Here is a 19682-nt window from a genome sequence, read left to right as displayed (position 1 = left end):
TTATATAAAAGTATTTGCGGCTCAAAATATTTTTTCGTAAACAAATCATTAATATGCTCGTTTCAAATACTTTAATAAGTAAGTCTACCGTCAGATCTATGTTATACTCAGGTATAAAACTTACTGTCAATTTACATGTTAAAAATTACATTATATTACAGTTTCACCATGGGCTGATACTGTCTTGGTATGGTTTTAATTTGTATTATTAATTAATAAAATTTAAGTGCATAATACTTATCATTTCATCAATAGCATAATTGGATGTTATAGTTCAAAAACGCAGTATTTTAAACCGATAAAATTTAGTTTGTAGAAACTATTACCTCAAAGAAAGTGATTAAATATCATTAACTATATTATCTATCTGTAAAAGAAGCGGTACTTTTTGGGCAAAAACATATATTTGTAATGCTATTATAATAACAATAATAAACAATCTCACTGACAGACGTTTACAAAACTGTCGTTTTTCCCTAATAGGTATTTAGTATTTGTGATTACACTAATAAATAAATAGTGTGCTTAATACTAACTCAGTTTCTTAAGCTACTATGTAAACTTATACACATAACGGTTTAGTTTTGAAATAATGTAGTGAGATTTATATTCTTATCAATCCTATATTTTTTAACTCCAAACATTAAATAATATCTATTTCTTTAGTCATATTAATACTAAATTCAACGTAAAAAAACGTTTTGATAGTCCACAATAAGATAGTATTTAAAGGATCTTTAATGTGCTGTTTGTGGAAAGTTGTTCACGACATTGAATGGCCTTTTTAAGTTTATATAACATAACCCTGAATATAAAAATAATTTTTCTATAATAAACTTTTCTACGTGTATTTAAACTCTCATTTGATTAATATAAAGCCCATATAGGTAAGGACTAGTCCATAAACTAAGAAATTACTAACGTAAGGGCTATGTGGACGCACGCTAGTGAATTCTATACCGTATATGTATAAAACGTCTTCGTAGAAATGCGTCTTGTGATTGATAATAATCATCTATTTAGGCATTTAAACGACCTCCACTGCCACGCTATGCTTTTAAATTATAAGTGGTTTATATAAGGCTATTGGAACAATGGAATAATGAATAAAAATTATTCCGAGTGCTGATTCTTGTAATCGAACTTTTTAATGTAATAACTTTTACGTTGCATTAATTAAACTACTGATACATAGAAAACATGCCTTTTTAAAATTTTTGTATAGGTTTAAAAAAAACTCGATAGCACTAAGAAATGTCGCCTCACTAAGACTCCCCATTTGAAAAAGGTTTACTAAAATGGATAAAAATTTTCATCCCAACGTACCTCAAAATCTGCACGACTCTGTATATCAGAGCATTAAAAAGTATGAAATATTTTTGTATCTTAAAATAATCCTTGTATAGACTAGAGGTACTTAAATATTGAAAGCCTTCCGTTTTATATAAAAAGTATAATCTTGTATTATATAATACTTGTATTATATAGTAATAATTAAAGCATAAATCTGATTATAGACATATATATATATCCATTTATCAACGATTACATGTCTTTGTATTCTATAATAATTAGGATAACTGGATTATTTTGAAATAAAATAGGTACTTAAGTTATGTTATATGTGCCTGTATTTTTCGGACAATAATATTTGTATTATTATATTTATATGAATATGTTTTTGTTTTAAAACTTATTGGACAAACTTCATTAGAGAAAAAATAATCATATTTGTGTATTCATAAATATTTCATCGTTTATGCATGTCTTTATGGTATGACCTTCAATAGTGTGTTTTAATTTCTTTCTTAAATCTAGGTCATACCTGAACTGCATACTTAAATGGAACAGTAGCTAATTTATTTTAAAACTCATTGTTCTATAATCTAGACTCCATAGAATATATGAGAACAAACTAATTTGTATTGTATATAGATTTTATATTAAAATAATCCAGTATAATCTGTGTATCTATCACACAGTTCATATACTGTCATAACAGTATTCCATTATACGTAAAATGTGGTCCAAAAATGTTTAATAAGACAACAAGGAACGTCTCACTCGTATAGTCCAGGTGTATATGAAAGACGATAACATTTAATTATTATTTATTGTAATTTGTAATTACATGTAATTAGCTATGTAATACGGGTCCCATAATGCGGGATTCGTTTGTAATCATTGCCATTTCGGTTAAGTTATTATCAATGTAATATTTGCTAGGATTCGTGCAGCTTAGTTTAGATTTAAGATATGCGTTTCTGAAGGTATGACTTTCAGAATAATTTGTTGTCTGGAAAAATTTCTTGCAGAAATTTTGTTGACTTTTTGTCGTAATGTTTTTTATCCATCAATATTATTTAATGTGTTTAAATCGTCAAAATATATAAATATTATTATTCGCCCCAAACAAGTTTTTATTTTGTATTTTGTTTTTTTTTTCAGTGTTTAATACTTGGCATAAAGTATAATGTAGTTTATGACATTAAAAATATTACTCACATCGATTATACAATGCAATGCAAAGACATATTTTTAGAATCTATATAAACATCATATTACTTTATGCTACGATTGCACTTTTTAATAAGCTGCTCCTAAGACAGCTAAGAAAACCAGTAACTCACTGCCCATTTATATTTATAAATAAGACATTGCTATAAGCAAAAATCCATTTAGTTGCAATACTTACAAAGGAATATTCTCGTATAAAGTATATAGTGTTAAGTATTATGATATAAGTAATGTTTAAATTAGTGTAAGTATTTTTTAGAAAAGCCTTGCAACGTCGAACGTTGAAAGTGTTCTCTTATGATTATAAAAAAATTGCCAACACAGCTATTTTGGATGTTTTGAAATTATTGCAATATATTATCAATTTAGAATTCCATACTTTATTACTTAAGATGTAATTTAAAAGTAATTTATTAACAACGAGCTCTACACGATTGCAAAATTTTATATGGTGTTACAGGAATAGAAGGTTTTTACAGTATTATTTATAAAAACAAACATCTAATAAAGCTACTTTGCGTTTTATTACAGCATTTGAAAAGTTTGCAAAAAAAAAACTAAATGTTCTTATAGATGATTGATGTTTTTATGAATACAGTATATAGTATGGGCACAAGTACTTCAGATATACATATAAGTTATTGAGCTCACATATTATACTTAGGCTTTTAACTGTTATTGTTTTTAAAAACAATGTGCCACAAGGAAATTAATTTCATTCTTTCAAAGAAACATTGTAATTTAATGTATGTATATTTTAAAATTATATAATAAAATTGTAATATAAATAAGGTTTAAAGGACAAATAACTTTTTACTTTGCCATATGTATGTATTGTGATTTGCAATTATCTCAGTATATAAATTTATTAATATTGGACCATCGATACAGTAAAAGGACGAAGTGAAACGATGATAAATGTTATAATAATATAAAATAAATCTGCGTGTGTGATATATTTACATGATAAGTTGCCGCAGATTGCCGTTCAAGCGTACTACATATACAGAGTGAAAACTTTTCATCGAGTGCTCATTATAGAAAGTTTTGCAATTGCATTGAAACACAATGTTTTGTTAATGTTTTGCTTGTTTAATATCATTTTCCAATTTGCAACAGTGTTTAGCTTACACTCTGAATGTATGTTGACTTCTGTGGTAAAATTGACTCACTATAAGGCCTAACATTGACGTGCATCCAAATATGTATATGCCATTGAAATGACCATTACTACTATAGAACTAATTAGCGTCTGCTTTGTCTATGGTAAGAATGCGAGATTAAAGTTTGGGCAGCTTTGGGATGCATCGTCAATATTAGGCGTAATGCGAGTGTGTGAAAGCACCTCGTAAATTACATGGCTCACACAAATGTAAGTTCTCATTTCGTCCGTTTATACTTAACATGTTTTTTTTTATGGAAATTGAACTCGATAAATACATATTTTTGTAATGGTTTCATTGTTTTACATTCGTGGCTAAAATTATGATTGTATGTTAGAATCGATGGAAATCGATTTTCATAGTGTATAAAACTCTTTACTGAACTGATAATTTAAGATAGTGGATGTAAGAATATTTTTGTATTCAGTAAAGCAGTAGGTAGTATGTATGTAGTGATAATGTATGAGGATGATTGAAATCCAAATAATTTTTATATTAAAAATTACAAGGATTGTAAGAATGCTTAGTACGTCCAATATTTTATATTTTTACTTTTGTTATTACAATGTATGAGTAAGTATTATAGTGATATTCTATTCTTTATTTTGTAGAATTACAGAAAGATTTTTTTTATATATAGAGAAGAATAAATGAATTTTGGATTATGTATATTGTTTTTTATATATTAAAAACCCAATTTTAGGAGATCTGACCGAAATAAAAGCACATAATATAATATAACAGTTAATGGAAACTCAAATCTACTCTGGAGGTATCTTTATGTAGATCAGTGTTTCCCAACGTGGGACCTACGTCCCACAGGAGGGCAATATAATTTTTGTGTTTAACCCTTTTGCTCGAGGCCATTTAAATGCATTGCTAGATTTCGGTGCCTATAATGAAAAAAGAAAATTATTAAATAACTGTTTGATCACTGAATTAAAATAACATTTATTTATAAACAGAAGTGGTAGGTGGCGCATGAATATATAATATATAATATAATAATAGCATGGAAGAATATATATATATATATATATATATAAACACCTCTTTGGGCACTTTGTTGATCACGCCACAAGCGAAACACTTGCTGATTCCACCTTTTGCACTGAATAACTTCACACCTATCGCGTATATCTCAGGCGGTATGGCAACGTCGCATTCTATTTTGCGATGCGGCCATATATATTCGTCGATAGTACGATATACTCGACACTTTTTTTACTAATAATTCGTGACTGAATGGCTCCGAACGGCTAAATTTTTGGTATACACAAAGACTTTTTGGCTCTGAATATATTCCAAAAATCAATTAATTATGTTGATCACTTTATATACTCGTCCTTACTGCGATACTTATTTTCATCCGAATATATATATAGATACCGTAACGGTCTATCAATTATGAATTTATTAATTTACTAATGTAGATATTTTATATTCGCAATGCTCCATACATGCAAGCTCCAGCAACGGTGGAGGCAGGGTCCCCCCTGCACCGTACACCGCACCTCGCGCACACAAACAAATTAGATATTTTTTGAATACACAAAGACTTTTTGGCTCTGTATATATATTTCAAAAATCAATTAATTGTGTTGATCACTTTATATACTGGTCCTTACTGCGATACTTATTTTAATCAGAATATATATAGATACCGTAACGGTCTATCAATTATGAATTTACTAATCTAGATATTTTATATTCGCAATGCTCCATACATGCAAGCTCTAGCAACGGTGGAGGCAGGGGGGAGCACCGTACACCGCACCCCGCGCACACAAACAAAGTAGAATAAATTAAATTCATAAGATTATTTATATATTTCGACTGCCTCGGTGGTCACACCGCTTTACATCCGATGGTCACGGGTTCGATTTCTCGCACGGTGCAAACATTTGTACTCATCGGTCATCGATTGTTTTCATCGGTCTCGGTGTTTTATATGTATATTATATATGTATTTACAAAATAAAAATATCTATTTATATCAGTTCAGTATCAGTCTGTGTTAATTGTCCAGGGCTATTTATTATATTTTTATAAACGGTTATCTTTTTCCATCGCACCGCTCGCTATCGACAGTGAATTCATAGAAATGTCACTCTAAAAACAAAAATAGTTTTGTGTTTTGTATTTCAAATACTAAATGCAAAATAGGTATTTTCAAAATACTTTTTCAAAATAAAGTACCTTTTGAATTTTTGTCCAAACCTCAGATATTTTATTTATTTTAGGTATATCAATCATTACATAGTGTAGTATAAAACAAAGTCGCTGTCGCATCTAACAGTACATAAACAAAGAAAGAAGACTTTTTGGCTCTGATACCGTAACGGACTATCAATTATGAATTTATTATACCTAATCTAGATATTTTATATTCGCAATGCTACGTACATTGTAATATGCGCCTCCATTCATTGTAACGGTGGAGGGACTAAATAGTTGAATAAAACTGAATAAGCAGTTGCTCCACTCTATAGGTATGCGTCGTCGTCGTATGCTGTTCATTTTTTCACTCGTTTTGGCGCCAAGAGAGGGTCACATAGTCGTGGTCAAGTTAAGAACTTATAATTTAATTTTAATGACAATAGATACAAGTAAAAAGTAGGTATTATATTAATGTACGTAAGTACTGTACTTAAAAATATTTATTCTTTATTGTACATTTGAAAAACTTAACACTTAAGGACTTGTACATATACACGTACATACTGCCATTTTCTCTTAAAGACATCCAGAGAAGCACTATTTATCAAATACGCGGGGTGCACCGACCTTTGACCTTATAACACCTGATTCGCGCGTAACGAATTACATTGCTACTTACATTACTATTTTATAGTGGATATTTCACTATAAAATATTATTATTTCTTTAGATTATGACATAATAGCATAGTTTACATGATTTTAAGTGAAACATACGATAAAAAAAATTCCAGTAAAATGTAAAAGATAAAAAATGGTTATTGTTGGTTATCCTTGAGAGATAGACATATACCATCACGGACTTTTTTGTTGACCTTATTTTGATACATCTCAAAGCACTAGACAATACGCATTTTCATTAAACAGTATTGTATTTTTTTTATTTATTTAACTTTAATGCACAAAAAAATTTGTACATGTGGCGGACTTAATATCTTGCCGCGTTATTTACCAGGCAACCATGAGTGGTGCAGCGAAAGATTATTGGCGGTGCACTAATATAAATAAGAAATGTCAAAAAAAGATATATAAATACAAAGCAAAATATACATTTCTATAAAAAAATAACAATATACATACATAAATATATAACCCATAAATGTATAAATAAACACATAATGATCCGATAATCAAATTATAAGTACAGTCTCAAATTGAAAGTAAGAAAAACATATAGAGAGAACTATAGGGATATAACAGAAAGATGTGAAAAAAGGAGAAGGACAGTAAAAAAGTTACAAATTTAAATAATGTTCCCGCAATTTCTGTTTACATGAATTTATTACATTATTATATATATTAGGCATACGACTAGCCTTATGACTGTTACTTTTTTTTTAATCTATACATCTATACATGTAAATAAAATTGGAGTGTCTGTTTGTAATATTGAAATAACCGTTTTTTACTACTTGCATATGAATATAAATACGGTACATACACCAAAATAACATATTTTACAAGTTTTGTCTGTCTGTCTGTCTGTTTGTTCCGGCTAATCTCTGAAATAGCTGGACCGATTTTGACGGGACTTTTTTTGGCAAGTAGCTGATGTAATAAGGAGTAACTTACGCTACTGTTATTTTAGAAAAATAAAATATAATTTCACGCGGACGAATTCGCTTTGGCCAGCTAGTCTATAGATATACCGAGATTTAATATTTAAGTTGCTATTATGTTGTTGACAAAATTTTACTGTAATGTTACTATTACGTTATCCTACACAATTTGTATTATTTTGGATGAATAAATAAATAAATAAATAATAATCTATACATCTATACATATAAGTAAAATTGGAGTGTCTGTTTGTAATATTGAAAAAACCGTTTTTTACTACATGCATATGAATACATATAAGGTACATATACCAAAATAACAATTTTTATAATTTTTGTCTGTCTGTCTGTCGGTCTGTTTGTTCCGGCTAATCTCTGAAATGGCTGGACCGATTTTGACGGTACTTTTTTTGGCAGGTAGCTGATTTATAAGGAGTAACTTAGGCTACTTTTATTTTAGAAAAATAAAGTTAAATTCCACGCGGACGAAGTCGCGGGAACAGCTTGTTTTTAATAAAAAACGGTTTATTTGATAGAAAAAACATCTTTTTTGTGGTACTTGAGAATGTTGAAGCCTGTTGTTTGTAATATTGAAATAACCGTTTTTTACTACTTGCATATGAATATAAATACGGTACATACACCAAAATAACATATTTTACAATTTTTGTCCGTCTGTCTGTTTGTTCCGGCTAATCTCTGAAATGGCTGGGCCGATTTTGACGGGACTTTTTTTGGCAGGTAGCTGATGTAATAAGGGTACTACCTAGTAACTTAGGCTACTTTTATTTTAGAAAAATAAAGTTAAAAACCACGTGGACGAAGTCGCGGGAACAGCTAGTGTATAATATATTAGAGATACCTACGTGTTTTTTTATTGATGACTAGCTGTACACGGGATTTCGTCCGTGTGGAATTTAACTTTATTTTTCTAAAATATAAGAAGTTAAATTCCACGCGGACGAAGTCGCGTGTACAGCTAGTTGTCGGTAGTCTAGCGATTTAGCTAGCACACTGCTTTGATTCCTGCTTGGTGGTCGAGGGTTCGTTTCCTCGCACGCTGCAAACATTTGTATTCATGAGTAGGATTGTTTGTAACGGTCTGGGTGTTTTCTATGTATAGATAATATATATGTATTTACGAAAAAAATCTTTGTATTTATATCAGTTGTCTAGTACCCATAACATAATCTTCAGCTAGCTTAACTTGGGTCTAGATGTAGCTGTGTGAATTGTCCTGAGATTACTATTATTATTAAATGGTACACAGGTAAACTACTAACTAGGCCATATTGGTGTTGTTTGTTATGGTGAAAAAACTAGTATATATATAAGTTACACGTACAATTTCAAAGACTTATTTCTTCAAAACTACTGGCCATTCTGAAATAAAACTTTAGGGTTTGTATATGTAATGTTTGCATATAAAATATGATTAAAGGTTACCAGTGTATTTACACTTTTACTGAACAAACAGAGTTGTTTAATACTGAAAATATTGTGTGGAAGGCATCAATTACTTTCAGTGCATGTATAGCTTTTCTCTTTTCCTAATTATTATTATTATTAAGTTTAAAGTGGTTGAATTTTACGTAAGGGGTATTTATACATTATTTCTAATTTACCATTTATTTTAAGTTTTTTAAACTCTATTCATCGAGACCTATCTAATGAGTCCAAACACGATATTTCTGCTGTAAGTTTTCGAAGAGTATGTTCATCATCTGATAATACTGGTGCCAGCATGAAGTCAAGGTTAACAGATAACTAATTACTTTTATTTCGTCAAAATCTTTAGATTACGTATAATAAATTCATAATATCGCTACCTATTCAAATCAAAACAAGTATTAGGTACTTCATGTACTAGTATATAAATTCATCAACACACAAGTAAATGATTTTTAAATATATTCAGAGCCAAAAAATCTTTGTGCATTTAAAAAATTTTGCCGATACGGATTCACTATTGCAGGAAATTGTTGAAAAAATATATATCGAGTATCTACTACTATCGACGAATACATTTGGCAACAACGCATGGTCTCGGCCGGAACGGCAACATCGCATATTAGAATACAAAGATATAGTGGTAGAACGCGGAACGGCAACATGTTGCCGTTCAGCCACGCTACCGTTATAGTGGTAGAAAGAGAGAGACAGTGGAATCAGCAATATCTACGGATCGTGGCTGGATCAACTAAGTGTGCAAGTTTATATAAATGTATATATATATATATACATTTGTCTTTAATTCAAAGGAAATATAAATAATGAACGCATCACATTTAAAACAGTATAAATAGTTAATAATTTAATAATAAGTTAATAGTTTAATAAGTACGTACGTAATATTATCACATGGTAACAGCACGTATTATGGCAAAAATAAACATCGGCTGATTTGAAAAGATTTATTATAGTAATAATAGTAATCTCAAGACAATTCACACAGCTTCGTCTAGACCCAAGTTAAGCTAGCTGAAGATTATGTTATGGGTACTAGACAACTGATATAAATACAAAGATTTTTTGTGGTAAATACATATATATTATCTATACATAGAAAACACCCAGACCGTTACAAACAATCATACTCATGAATACAAATGTTTGCAGCGTGCGAGGAATCGAACCCTCGACCACCAAGCAGGAATCAAAGCGGTGTGCTAGCTAAATCGCTAGACTACCGACAACTAGCTGTACACGCGACTTCGTCCGCGTGGAATTTAACTTCTTATATTTTAGAAAAATAAAGTGAAATTCCACACGGACGAAATCCCGTGTACAGCTAGTCATCAATAAAAAAACACGTAGGTATCTCTAATATATTATACACTAGCTGTACCCGCGACTTCGTCCACGTGGTTTTTAACTTTATTTTTCTAAAATAAAAGTAGCCTAAGTTACTCCTTATTACATCAGTAGCCTGCCAAAAAAAATCCCGTCAAAATCGATCCAGCCATTTCAGAGAATAGCTGGAACAAACAGACAGACGGACAAAAATTGTAAAATATGTTATTTTGGTGTATGTACCGTATTTATATTCATATGCAAGTAGTAAAAAACGGTTATTTCAATATTACAAACAACAGGCTTCAACATTCTCAAGTACCACAAAAAAGATGTTTTTATTAAAAACAAGCTGTTCCCGCGACTTCGTCCGCGTGGAATTTAACTTTATTTTTCTAAAATAAAAGTAACCTAATTTACTCCTTATAAATCAGCTATCTGCCAAAAAAAAGTACCGTCAAAATCGGTCCAGCCATTTCAGAGATTAGCCGGAACAAACAGACAGACAGACAGACAGACTAAAATTATAAAAATAGTTATTTTGGTATATGTACCTTATATATATTCATATGCATGTAGTAAAAAACGGTTATTTCAATATTACAAACAGACACTCCAATTTTATTTATATGTATAGATGTATAGATTATTATTTATTTATTTATTTATTCATCCAAAATAATACAAATTGTGTAGGATAACGTAATAGTAACATTACAGTAAAATTTTGTCAACAACATAATAGCAACTTAAATATTAAATCTCGGTATATCTATAGACTAGCTGGCCCCAGCGACTTCGTCCGCGTGAAATTAAAAAATAAAATAATTTTTCTAAAATAACAGTAGCGTAAGTTACTCCTTATTACATCAGCTACTTGCCAAAAAAAGTCCCGTCAAAATCGGTCCAGCTATTTCAGAGATTAGCCGGAACAAACAGACAGACAGACAGACAAAACTTGTAAAATATGTTATTTTGGTGTATGTACCGTATTTATATTCATATGCAAGTAGTAAAAAACGGTTATTTCAATATTACAAACAGACACTCCAATTTTATTTACATGTATAGATGTATAGATTAAAAAAAAAGTAACAGTCATAAGGCTAGTCGTATGCCTAATATATATAATAATGTAATAAATTCATTTAAACAGAAATTGCGGGAACATTATTTAAATTTGTAACTTTTTTACTGTCCTTCTCCAATTTTCACATCTTTCTGTTATATCCCTATAGTTCTCTCTATATTTTCTGTTTTTCTTACTTTCAATTTGAGACTGTACTTATAATATGATTATCAGATCATTATGTATTTATTTATATATAATATTTATACATTTATGGGTTATATTTAAATGAATTTAATCGATAAAATCGTTGTTAAGTATTAAATTAATTTTAAGTGATATTAACTATTATATTATGCATAAAAAATATTTGTAATAATAAAGAAAATACATTTAAAATGTTTTACTTGTTGTGTTAGTTATTTATAAGATCTTACTATAATTGTTAGCTGCTTTACAATTTAGAAAGTACAATAGGTAATGTAAATTAAAATTAATTGAATACTTAACAACGTTTTGTTCGATTAAATTCATTTAATTATTAAAATAGTTAATTTAAAATTAGAATAAAGACAAAAAAAAATAACAAAAAAAATCGGTGGCGGGAATCGAACCTTGAGCGTCCGTTTGGTAAGTTGATTCAAAGGCTTATTAAAATCAAAATTCAAAATTCAAAGGCTTATTTCTTCGAAATTACTGGTCATTTTGAAATAATACTTAGGGTTCGCATACCTTTATCGGATACTACTACTACACGGAGTTTCGTCAAAATAAAATATCTAGGTTAGGTATAATAAATTCATAATTAATAGACCGTTACGGTATCTGTATATATTCGGATCAAAACACTATACTATGAAATAAGAACGAGTATGTAAATTGATTAACACAAGTAATTGATTTTTGAAATATATTCAGAGCCAAAAAGTCTTCTTTCTTTATTTATGTACTTGTTAGATGCGACAGCGACTTTGTTTTATACTATACTATACTATACTATGTAATGATTGATATACCTAAAATAAATAAAATATCTGAGGTTTGGACAAAAACTCAAAGGGTAATTTATTTTGAAAAAGTATTTTGAAAATACCTATTTTGCTTTTAGTGTTATAGTACTTTAACTGATATGTTTTAAGTAACAATGTTTAATTATAATTAATACTACTGCACCAACACTCCGATCGTGCAAAAAAATTTGCTGTTTCATTATTTTTTAGTTCAATTAGTGGTCTACCTAAGTCCTGGGCTATGGGGGGGAGAGTCATGACGCCCCCATGACTCCCATGACCTCCATGACGCTCCCCCCTGGATCCGCCGTTGCGTCTTCTCTTTATTCGCTCAGTAACGTTGTTACAAAAGAAAAGATTCCCGTCCAAAAAAATAATAAGTATTGAGGTTTGATCTGGAGTCACGTTACTCCAGACTGATTTCTATGAATATTTAGATTAGATAGACTATTATTCTTGAAATACTAGCTAGACATTATTAAGTTACTGTAGCCATAATGTAGTAGCCCAAACGTGCCAATGAGGAAGCCCTTGGCAAATGCTGCACCCTGATTGGCCCGTTTGAATTGGATCAAGAACTGCTCGTATGCCAAAAAGGTGGATTTGTATAAAATCGTGTATAAATCGCGTAATTATTATTATTACTCGTCGTGACAGTTGTGGCTCAAAACGGATCAACATTTATATATGGTCATCTGGCATTAGATCAACAAAAGGCCTCCGGATCAACAAGTGAAAAAGGATCAACAAAAAACTACCTATACGGCACGTCTGAGCCACAAAGTGCCCAAGGGGATATTTATATATATATATATATATATATATATATATGTAAAGGTAATAATAGAATAATAACACCAATAAATATTAGAAAATAACACACATACTTTATATAAAATATATACATACATAGATATATAAATATAAATGCAAATACAAAACAACAATGTCATGCAAAGGAACAACGCAAGCAGGAATACAGGAAAATGTAAGTGGAGAGATAAAGGGATTTAACCGACTTCTTCAAAAAGTTAATTTAAGTTTTAATTTAATTGTTAAAAACTTGAATTTTAGTTCAATTTTTTCATTATATGTCTTGAAAATGTGTTTCGCTAAATATTTTCTAGTGATTACCTAAAATTTGTCATTTAAGTTTCTTAGGTGAACAATTTAGTTTTTAAATATTATATATATTAAAATATGGAGGAAAGGGTTATCTCAAACCACGCCTGTCAGAGGGCATTAAATAGAGTAGAGGTCAATGAGAATGAGAATGCTTTAAAGCATTTTTTTAACAATTCACATGCTGTACGTCATCGCTGATCTTTGTAACTTCATCGGCTAATTGTCCTCAAAAAATTAGGCACAATCTAATTCGGAGATAAGCAATACACTTAAGTATTTATAATCACCTAATGTTTTTGTTACACCAGTTTATAACACATTTCTATGAATTTGTAGATATTTATATCAAAACAATAATAGAATTTCAGGTACATTTATTTAAATGCCTATAATATCATTCTTTCTAATATTATAAATGCGAAAGTAACTCTGTCTGTAGAAGTAAATATAAAACAAAAAGTAGCCTAAGGTATGCCTTTAAGGAGCTTTATGAGCTTTCTCAGGGTCTAGAGCCTAGACCTTGGGAAAGCACATATACTTATTTTTAATGCCAAAAAAGGGTTGTAAGGGGTTGAAAGAGGAGTTAAAAGGTTGTATAGAAGTTTCGTCATTTTTAAAGCTTAAATTGGAAACTTTTTTTAGATTGTTGATCAAATGTAAATAAATATGACATTCAAGTTTGTAAAATATTACCCTTAAAGGGGTAAAATAAAATAGGGCATGAAAATTTTGTATGGAAAATCGTCAATTTTGAAGCTAGAACGATGAAACTTTTTTCTTTGCCTTAGATTCTAGAATATTTTGTTCTTCATTTGTCATAATCACTATAATACCCGGACGAAGTTGCAGGCACAGCTAGTATCTTTATATAATACCATCGTATCTAATTTTTTTATTTAGGCCTTCTTACGTATTTAGTTTTGATTGATTTTTACTATCGCGCTTATAATAAAATAAGTGCGATAGTAATATTAGTTTATAGATAGAGTTATTTACAATATTATTATTAAATAAATCCCTCCATAATGTTGTTTACTTTCTTGAAATAAATAGAAAGATATTTTATTTCTCTACCAATAAAATTTAAAAACACAATTGCATTTTAAAATAATGAATATCTCATCTCTGTATGTAAATGTAACGATTCACTATGTACCAAAGTTAAAAACAGAGTTAGTATTTTATAAATTTAATTATTTTAAAGAAAGATCACTTTATAATGTTCTTCATGTATGGAGTTACATAATACGATTGAGTCCTGACATAGTACCTACATTTTTCGCTAATTAAGGAGCCAGGACTGCATATATCTTGTACCTACATTAAATAAAAAAATAAAAATAAAAGAAGTACCTATGAGAAAATTAAGAATAAAAGTACCTACATTAAAAATGATTAAATAAATATTATGTAAATTATTTGCATTCCATACTATAGGACGTAGTACTAGTTTGTACCTACTTATAATATTTCTGTCAACACTCGACACCCTTCCATTTATTTACGTCTCCACGCAACTTAAATTTAAGTTCAGTGTAAAGTCATTCCACGTTACGACTACGCATTGATTGTACGTGTTATTAATAAGCCATGTAGCACACGATCAAAGTAAACTTACTATAGTCGTTTTTTTAAATCCCGGAGACAAAATTGCCATTACCTATGTTGCCAGCTTTTTGAAATTTTTAAATAGGTATGTGGCACTATCGGATATTAATAATAATTACCCATTTTTATAGGTTACCAAGAAATTAGTGGATGCTTATTTAAAATGCCTAAACACAAAATTAATCAAGTATATTAATCAATATAGGTTTGATGTATCAAAATAGATTTTTATTGATTGACATATTTTTCACTAAAAGACGGTGAATAAAACAAATGACCTTGGTCATATTGTGTTATATTTTATAAAACATACTATTATTTCAAATATTTAGCAGTTCGAACGAAAAAAATCATACGTTTATAGCTTAATATTGGAAAAATGACAGTATGTACGGAAAGCACAATAATGTATTTTTGTGTTATATGTATTGGCAGTAATGGAAATTGTATAGGTTCTAGGATCTTATATAGGTACGTAAGTAAATGCTAAAAATATGTTATTGAAACTTCGTTTAAACCTGTAAAACAAATATTCTGAAATAAAGACTTTCAAATCGGCAATATTTGGTTATTATGAGCATTGAATATTGTAACAAATCGGCCTACTTACAAAGAAATGAATATTTGCATTTGTTAAGGACTAGCTGAATCCGCGGGTTTATACGGATATACCTTTTTCATTCGTAGTTTTAAGTGACAACAAACGTACACAAATTCTATACATAAAAATAACTAAATGGATTCTTCAAATTACAAGGTTATTTTAATATTATCTTGTAGTATATTTTATAAGTAGAAATAAATATAATACAGCCAAGTTACTGTCAAGATTAGTATCTTTCCACGCTTTAATTATCTACGCTAATTTTTGACACCGTTTTTTATCTCACTTCTACGGGAAGTACAAAAATAATTAAATGTTGCCCCTGTTCAAGCCTTAAATATGTTATCAATATTCATAGAAACCTAATCTACTTAGTAAATAAATTATCATTGATAATATTTAAAATGAACTGCATAACAAGATTCGTATACATATATATATAGCAGTTTAAACTAAATGTAGGATACTCTACAAATATGATAAAACTGGTGGCACTCGTGTGTTTGGTTGGACTCGCGGCCGCAGGACCTCCAGTGTCCAGATCGAGGCAGGAGATCGACGACTTCAGGACTTTCTTAGAGTCTACTAGAGGAGGTTATAATATATATATATATATATATTTAATCGTTTTGTTTTATCCTACAGTTATTTTTCATGAAAACTGGGAAGGTGTGTTTTTAACGTAATAAACAACGATTATTTAGGTGGAGAGTGTTACCTCTCATGTGTTGCCATTCCTGAGAATTAAAGTGTAGTTAATAACGTTGTATCCTGAAATTCACATTCAAATCTCATCCTTCATGCTACTGTTTACAAAGAAAAGTTGTTCGGCGGCAGAGATATATGTGAAACACAGGTCACTAGTCCTCTAAGACAGGTTACAGACCCACTGGTCCTCTTTGTCGGGGCTGCTTTGAAGCCGAAGAACCGGTCGCTCACTTGATCCTGGAGTACGTAGCAGTGGCTACACAACGAACACAAATCTTCGGAACGGATTTGAACCAGGAGAGCGAACCAAGAGAGAGAGAACCAAGTCTACTAAAGTAGCCAGGAGAGCTGGCTACTTTAGGAGTCTTGGCTCTACATGTACAACGGTCCAGAGGCTGATTGCGGAAAATGGGTTCCAACTTTCATTTTAGATTTACATTTACAGAGGTTCCCACTATAGCCGGCTCTGTAAAATATAAGTGTTATTGTATAACAAACATATTACAAATTATATTTTTTTATGGAACTAAAGCTTATACATAAAAATGTATACATACTACCATGTATTTGACACACACACACACACACACACACACACATAGGAGTGTTTAAAAATAGTACATACTTTAATAATATTATTAAATCTTTTAATTACACAAATTTATAATTAAATAATTTAAATTAATTATGGTCATTAGAATTTCGTCAATGGTTTATTAAATTCTTTAAGTAAGTAATAAGAGCAAATTGAAGTTTAAATTTCATTGACAGATGGTTCCTCCCTGGAGAATCGCATGGCCAGTAATCCACTAGCCAATGCATGGGAGAATAGCGGCAAGTACGAGGGTGACATAGTTCTGGATGAAGAGCAAATCGCAGCTCTGGTGGATGACTTCGCTAGCAGCAGGAATGCTTATATCTTTCCGAATACCAAATGGCCTGACAATATTGTCGTGTGGGAGTTCGGTGCAGGAGAATTCAGTAAGTATCTGAATACGTTACTATTAAGTTTCAATAGTTTTTATGTGACCGAAAGGCAAATAAGCTCACGTTTTATTTTCTGAAAAGCAACGATTGCCTATACATTTAAACAGACGGACATCACGTCGTGTGTAGTGTATCATAATATAGTGTTCTGTCTCAATTACATAGCTGTTTGTCATCAATACTTAACTATACTTTATATGTATACATATGAGGTGTACTTTTCGTATTACTCTACTTGGGACACCGAAGTAAAGTCGGGCACAATAAAATCGTCCATATACTAGTCATGTACGTTTTACAGTTATTATTCTGTTGAAAATAATTGTTCCATACAATGCAAATATTGAATAAGATACTAAATAGTTTAATTATTGTTTACAGCTCCCACCCAAGAATTAGCCATTATCAATTCAATCGATGAAATCGTGAGGAACTCATGTCTTCGATTCCGTTACACAACTTCAGCAGACCAGAACTTCGTTAGGCTCACTGTACGTATTTTAAAACTGTAATAATAAAAATAAAATATCTAATTGACTGTAATCCCAGATGGGATGTTTAATGCATTATAAACTTTGTGATTAAATTGTGATTAAAGTTACATTTTACTTGCTCGCATTTTGTTATCAATATTGGTTCCCGATATTTCGGCAGTGTTTCAACCACTATGATCACGGGTAAACTGAAGAGCAGCGTGTAGATGGCAAATATTTTTTTTATTATTCGTTTTTCGTCATTCGTCAGACGTATTCATTTGTTGTTACTATAGAAACTCACTCGATATATACTCACTCATCTCGGAAAACTATATTCGCAGTATCTTCACGTACACTTTCTGATAACTTTTTTGTTTTGGTTTAATTAGACTAATCACTAGATTCCAGCCATTAGAGAGTACATAACCGTCTTCCCGATGGATTTTTTTATATCTGTATTTCGATGGTCTCCCTGACCATTCTTGGGATATAATGTCGTTCTGAGGTTGGTGTAGTTCAAACCAGTGATTGAGTCCCGATCGTTATTTTTATTGGCTTTTATGTATTCATCAATGCGAGGGGCTATAGTTCTTTTTATCTTTTTATCATTATATTTGTGTTTAATATTAATTTGGCAAAACTAAAGTTAGTTTATTTATGAAAATACGAAATTGTATCCATGTATCATATGTGTGTTGTTGTAACAGAACCGACCGGATGGTTGCTACGCGTCTGTCGGCTACTGGGCGACCCGAGGCGTGCACACCCTGAACCTTGCCAATGGCTGCTTCAATCCTGTCATCATCGTCCACGAGTGGCTGCACGTAATAGGCTTCCGTCACATGCATTCCACCTACAACAGAGATGATTATGTCCACATTGCGTGGGATAACATTCAGAGTGGTTGGTTTCAGAGTTGCTTACTGTTGTTAACATAGCGCCATCTGGAGTACTAAGGTCTTATAGCATCTGCATCCTGTAATTTTTGGCCGAGCAGCTTACATTGTGTGCTGTGTTTCGGGTGAAGGGATCACACATTATCTCAATAACACATTGAAATAAGAGGCGTAATATCGTAGTCCTCCTGGTGGACCTCCTCCTATGGTAACGGTTACACGGTATATTAATGGTTTGGTCGACGGTTACTACTTACTATTAGAGTAACAAATAGTAGCGGTCAGCTTGTATGTCATTCCGATTGCCTAAGAATATATTATTATTTTTGCTAACAGGCAAGGAGCACAACTTCAACAAAATTGAAAACAACTTAGTGAGCAATCTTGAGTTGCCGTACGAGTATACGAGTTGTATGCACTACGGCCCGCACGCGTTCAGTTCTAATGGTCTACCAACCATCGAGCCGCTCAGGGTAGGTACTACTGCTAATATACTTTCTTTACATTGCATGACTAATTTTCAGTTAAAATAAGGAGATTTTATTTATGGATGATGCACCCAATTGTGCTAACTTATACGCTGGCTGAGCACCATCATTGGAGGATGATAAAAAGAGCGTTATGTCAGGTCAGTTAGCCCATTTTGGCAAATTGTAATTTAGCACGATGGTTTGAAGGGGGGGCCACATGTAGGTAAAATTGACATGGTACATTGTTTAACAAATATTGTTATTGTTTCAGCCCTTCGAAGGAGGAATGGGTCAACGTCAGAATGTCACCGACTTGGATTGGTTGAGGTTGAATAGACACTACGAATGCCCAGGAGCTTGGAACAAAGATGCACAAGACGCTAGCGCATAAATTTTGTTAATTATTTAGAATTTTTAAACAACCTCAACTGGATTAATTAGAAACAATTACAATCTAATTTATTTAAGTAAAATGACA

At 31.0% G+C, this 19682-nt stretch overlaps 1 protein-coding gene across 1 annotated transcript; it reads left to right on the top strand.

Moving 5' to 3' along the window:
- Nucleotides 1-16143: 16143 nt before the first annotated feature.
- LOC131853470 (hatching enzyme 1.2-like) lies at nt 16144-19595 on the top strand. The gene is made up of 6 exons (XM_059204365.1): nt 16144-16261; nt 17147-17356; nt 17744-17853; nt 18546-18741; nt 19071-19207; nt 19476-19595. Exons 1-6 carry the CDS (start codon nt 16144-16146, stop codon nt 19593-19595), a joined length of 891 nt encoding a protein of 296 aa, XP_059060348.1.
- Nucleotides 19596-19682: the final 87 nt, after the last annotated feature.

Source organism: Achroia grisella, unplaced genomic scaffold (assembly GCF_030625045.1).
Source record: "Achroia grisella isolate CSIRO2021 unplaced genomic scaffold, CSIRO_AGI_Agris_v1 utg902, whole genome shotgun sequence".
Lineage (NCBI taxonomy): Eukaryota > Metazoa > Arthropoda > Insecta > Lepidoptera > Pyralidae > Achroia > Achroia grisella.
The sequence above is the reverse complement of the archived record's forward strand: the minus strand, read 5'-3'. Positions and strand labels throughout refer to the sequence as shown.

Excerpts from the sequence above, each read along its gene's own strand:
- LOC131853470 (XM_059204365.1), top strand. The coding sequence starts at position 16,144 with ATGATAAAACTGGTGGCACTCGTGTGTTTGGTTGGACTCGCGGCCGCA. Across the intron at positions 16,262-17,146 it reads CTTAGAGTCTACTAGAGGAG|ATGGTTCCTCCCTGGAGAAT; the intron begins GTTATAATATAT and ends TTTCATTGACAG. Across the intron at positions 17,357-17,743 it reads GTTCGGTGCAGGAGAATTCA|CTCCCACCCAAGAATTAGCC; the intron begins GTAAGTATCTGA and ends TATTGTTTACAG.